The sequence below is a fragment of the Mobula birostris genome, chromosome 11, assembly GCF_030028105.1.
Source record: "Mobula birostris isolate sMobBir1 chromosome 11, sMobBir1.hap1, whole genome shotgun sequence".
Lineage (NCBI taxonomy): Eukaryota > Metazoa > Chordata > Chondrichthyes > Myliobatiformes > Myliobatidae > Mobula > Mobula birostris.
Genome location: NC_092380.1, coordinates 5361897 through 5365120, shown reverse-complemented (window position 1 = coordinate 5365120; position 3224 = coordinate 5361897). Strand labels below are relative to the sequence as shown.

Genomic DNA, 3224 nt, shown 5'->3' with positions numbered 1-3224 from the left:
CAACACAACTTCTGGCACCTTCAAAAGTCATTTCCTTTTCCGTGGCAGAAGAGAAAATATCTATCAATACCTTTCCTTGTTTGTGCTGTTGAAAGTGTCCTAATGAAGGGTCTTTGCTAGAAACAATCCCTTGTTTATTCCTTTCTACAGAAGCTGCCTGACCTAGCAAATTCAAGCATTTTGTGGGTGTTGCTCTGGATTTCCAGTATCAGCAGAATTTGAAGGCCAAAACTTCAAGGCAAATGAGTAGACACTTTCAATGAAGGAAAATAGTAAAAGCATTGCTACAATTCAAACTTTTTACCAACTTTTATTTAAGCAACAGATCCTCAGTTGTGCCACATGGTTTACAAATGTCTTTTAGAAACCAGGTACAAAGATTGAGAAAAATCTCACAGTAGAAATACCTTTTCACTTATTTCACAAACAAGTTAACACCCAATTCAAAAATGACAATTACCAAAAACTGACTCAATTAAAAGAATCATCTATCAAGAGAAAGGTATTGAAGTATGCTGAAAGTAGAACAGGCACACTAATTTCCTGAGGTTTGGCGTTTTAGCTGCTCTCCTCTCCCAGTGTATGCTTGTCAAAGAGGTACTCGGCCATGCCGTTCTGGGGCGCCCCCATGCGGGTCAGATTGGTGATCATGTCTCCAAGCTTCTTGATGGCTTCGACCTGCTCATGCAAGAAGTGGGTTTCCAGGAAGTCGCACATCTATAAGAAAAACGAACAGCATTTGTCTTTAGACTCAGTTATCAAACTAAAAATAAGCAATGCCTTTGAAACTAACAAAGCATGAGGCCGATTAATTATTGCTCGAGTTAAAAATGATCCCCTACATTTAAAATTCAAAACTTAACTCGTTAAAGTTTCTACCGTTTATTGAGAGAAAACCAAGTACCATCGTGCTGTACTACGTGATCCGCGCTGTAAGCATTGTTTGCAGTTTGCACGGTCTCGCTCGATTAGTTGTGGGAGGTGCTTAATTTCAGATTTAAAAAGCTAGATCTTGTGTAGCAAACGGGTCAATATTTACATGAGGGTCGTTCTTGTCAGAAGCGAGTTTGTGGAGCTCCAGGAGAGACTGGTTCACAGTCTTCTCCAGGTGAAGAGCGCACCGCACAGCTTCCAGGCCATTGCTCCATTCATCTCGGTCAGGTTTCTGTATGGGGAAGGGGACGAATAAAAATTTGAAATATTAAAAAAAATTTAAACTTGTTCAGGTACAACTTCAAAAAGAATGCGACTATAAGTGGCCACTGACCGCAACGTCCTGGAGGATAACACGTCCTCCACGTTGGTTTTGGAATTTGACCAGCTTCTCTACATGCTCCCGCTCCTCGTGGGACTGATCCTTGAAAAACTTGGCGAAGTTCTTCAACGCCACATCATCCCGATCGAAGTAAGCAAACTGGAAATAGTTAAAGACTGAAATCAGCTTCTTGAAACACGCCGGAGATACTAAAGAGTACTCAGATGCACCAAAGCTCGGCGGGGAGCAGAACAATCACAACGACAACGACGGAGCCGGGCTATTTACATATTATTTAAGATTAGAAATCGTGCACTTTCACTACAAATCGTCAGCGGAGTCGCAAATCCCTTTGTGCAACCCTCCAGCGGCCATTATCTAGTGTGCGTGTGGAGCTGCCATAGTGCAGCAGAGAACAAAGACCCATGAACCATGAAACAAAGGCTCTTGGCATAAAGTTTCTTTCCCCGTTCGACACAAGTGTTCAGTAGTACCAGAGAGACTATCCCCTCACCACCGAGGCCAGACACACATGCATTTTAAGAGTAGCTTCCCCACTGGGTTAGTTAGATGACTTACCATCGACAGGTAGACGTAAGAGGCATACAGCTCCATGTTGATCTGCCGGTTGACGCTGGCCTCGCATTCCTGGTGGTAGTTCTGGCGTACTTGAGCAGACATCCTGCACGAGTTCGGTACAAAAAAGGTTGCTTCAAAAAAAAGTTTATTTTTGTTTTTAAAAAAAGGTAAGGAGGTTTTGGCGCGGTCTAGGTTCTATTCCGTTCAAACACTGTTGAAGCAAGAATACAACCCGGATTCTGAGCTCCAGACCCCGCCGCTCCTCTATTTAAAGAGCTCAGCCACCACCCACCTTGAGACCGCCCATTATTATGATTCAGCAAAAAAATCTGCCGGCTCGTTAACTCCTGCAGCGCCGGTTTCGCAACGCAGGCGCCACGGATGCTGCTCGAACCACTGGACAAGGTTGAGAGCAAAAAGAATCAGAGTTGAATTGGAATGTGTGATGCAGGGATACAGGGACATAAGGTCACAGAGGGATGAGTGAGGAGCTGGCCAGAGATGACTGGTAGGGTACGCGAGTAGGGTAGACAGTAGAACAGTAGTGACAGGAGTGTCTGGGACCCAGAGAGTCTGATTCAGACACCAATGCCCAGATTCCAATGACACAGCAGAATTTCGTCCCGTGCTGCCAATTTTATCATGTGCTTCCAGGTCACCCTAAACCTCATCCTTAATAATGTATAGTGGAATCCGGTTAATTGGGACATGTCGGGACCAATTAAGCCCCTGCCCCAATTAGCCAAGGTTTCGTGCAAAGAGTTAAATAAATTCTTCTTGGGTATCAATTATAATCGATGTTTCAATGACAAATTTCACCATCTTCATCAGGGATGATGTGTATTAGTTCCAAATAGTTATTGATTGAGGAATTCATCCTGTGTATGCAATGAACAAAATCAGCGCAGACACTGAATGGACTGCCGTCGTACTATGCTCCTCCAAATCTTTGTTTTTATTGTAACATTCAAGATGAGTTCAAAGTATTATCAAAGAGCATTTGTGTCACCATACACATCCATGAGATTCATCTTCTTGTGGGTATACTCAATAAATCCTCAATAGAATAATAACTACCAATGAGAAACTGCATCAACTTGGATGTTCAACCAGTGTGTAAGAGACAACAAACTCTGCAAACACAGAAGAAAAAAATGCACAATTATATATAAATAAATAAGCAATGAAGATCAAGAACATAAGATGAACAGTCCTTGAAAGTGAGTCCTTAGGCTGTGGGAACATTTCAAGGAAGGGGCAAGTGAAGTTGGGTGAAGTTATCCTATTTGGCTCGGAAGCCTGATGTTTGAGGAGTGATAACTCTCCCTGAACCTGGTAAGTGTGAGTCATGAGGCTCCTGTACCTTCTTCCTGATGGGGGCAGCATGAAG

At 43.1% G+C, this 3224-nt stretch overlaps 1 protein-coding gene across 1 annotated transcript; it reads right to left on the bottom strand.

Moving 5' to 3' along the window:
• Positions 1–290: 290 nt before the first annotated feature.
• Positions 291–2090, bottom strand: LOC140204765 (ferritin heavy chain-like). The gene is made up of 4 exons (XM_072271528.1): positions 1835–2090; positions 1268–1414; positions 1040–1165; positions 291–717 (listed from the first exon to the last, which is right to left on the bottom strand). The coding sequence occupies exons 1-4, from the start codon at positions 1934–1936 to the stop codon at positions 559–561; spliced, it is 534 nt and encodes a 177-aa protein (XP_072127629.1). The 5' UTR covers positions 1937–2090; the 3' UTR covers positions 291–558.
• Between the last annotated feature and the right edge of the window lie 1134 nt (positions 2091–3224).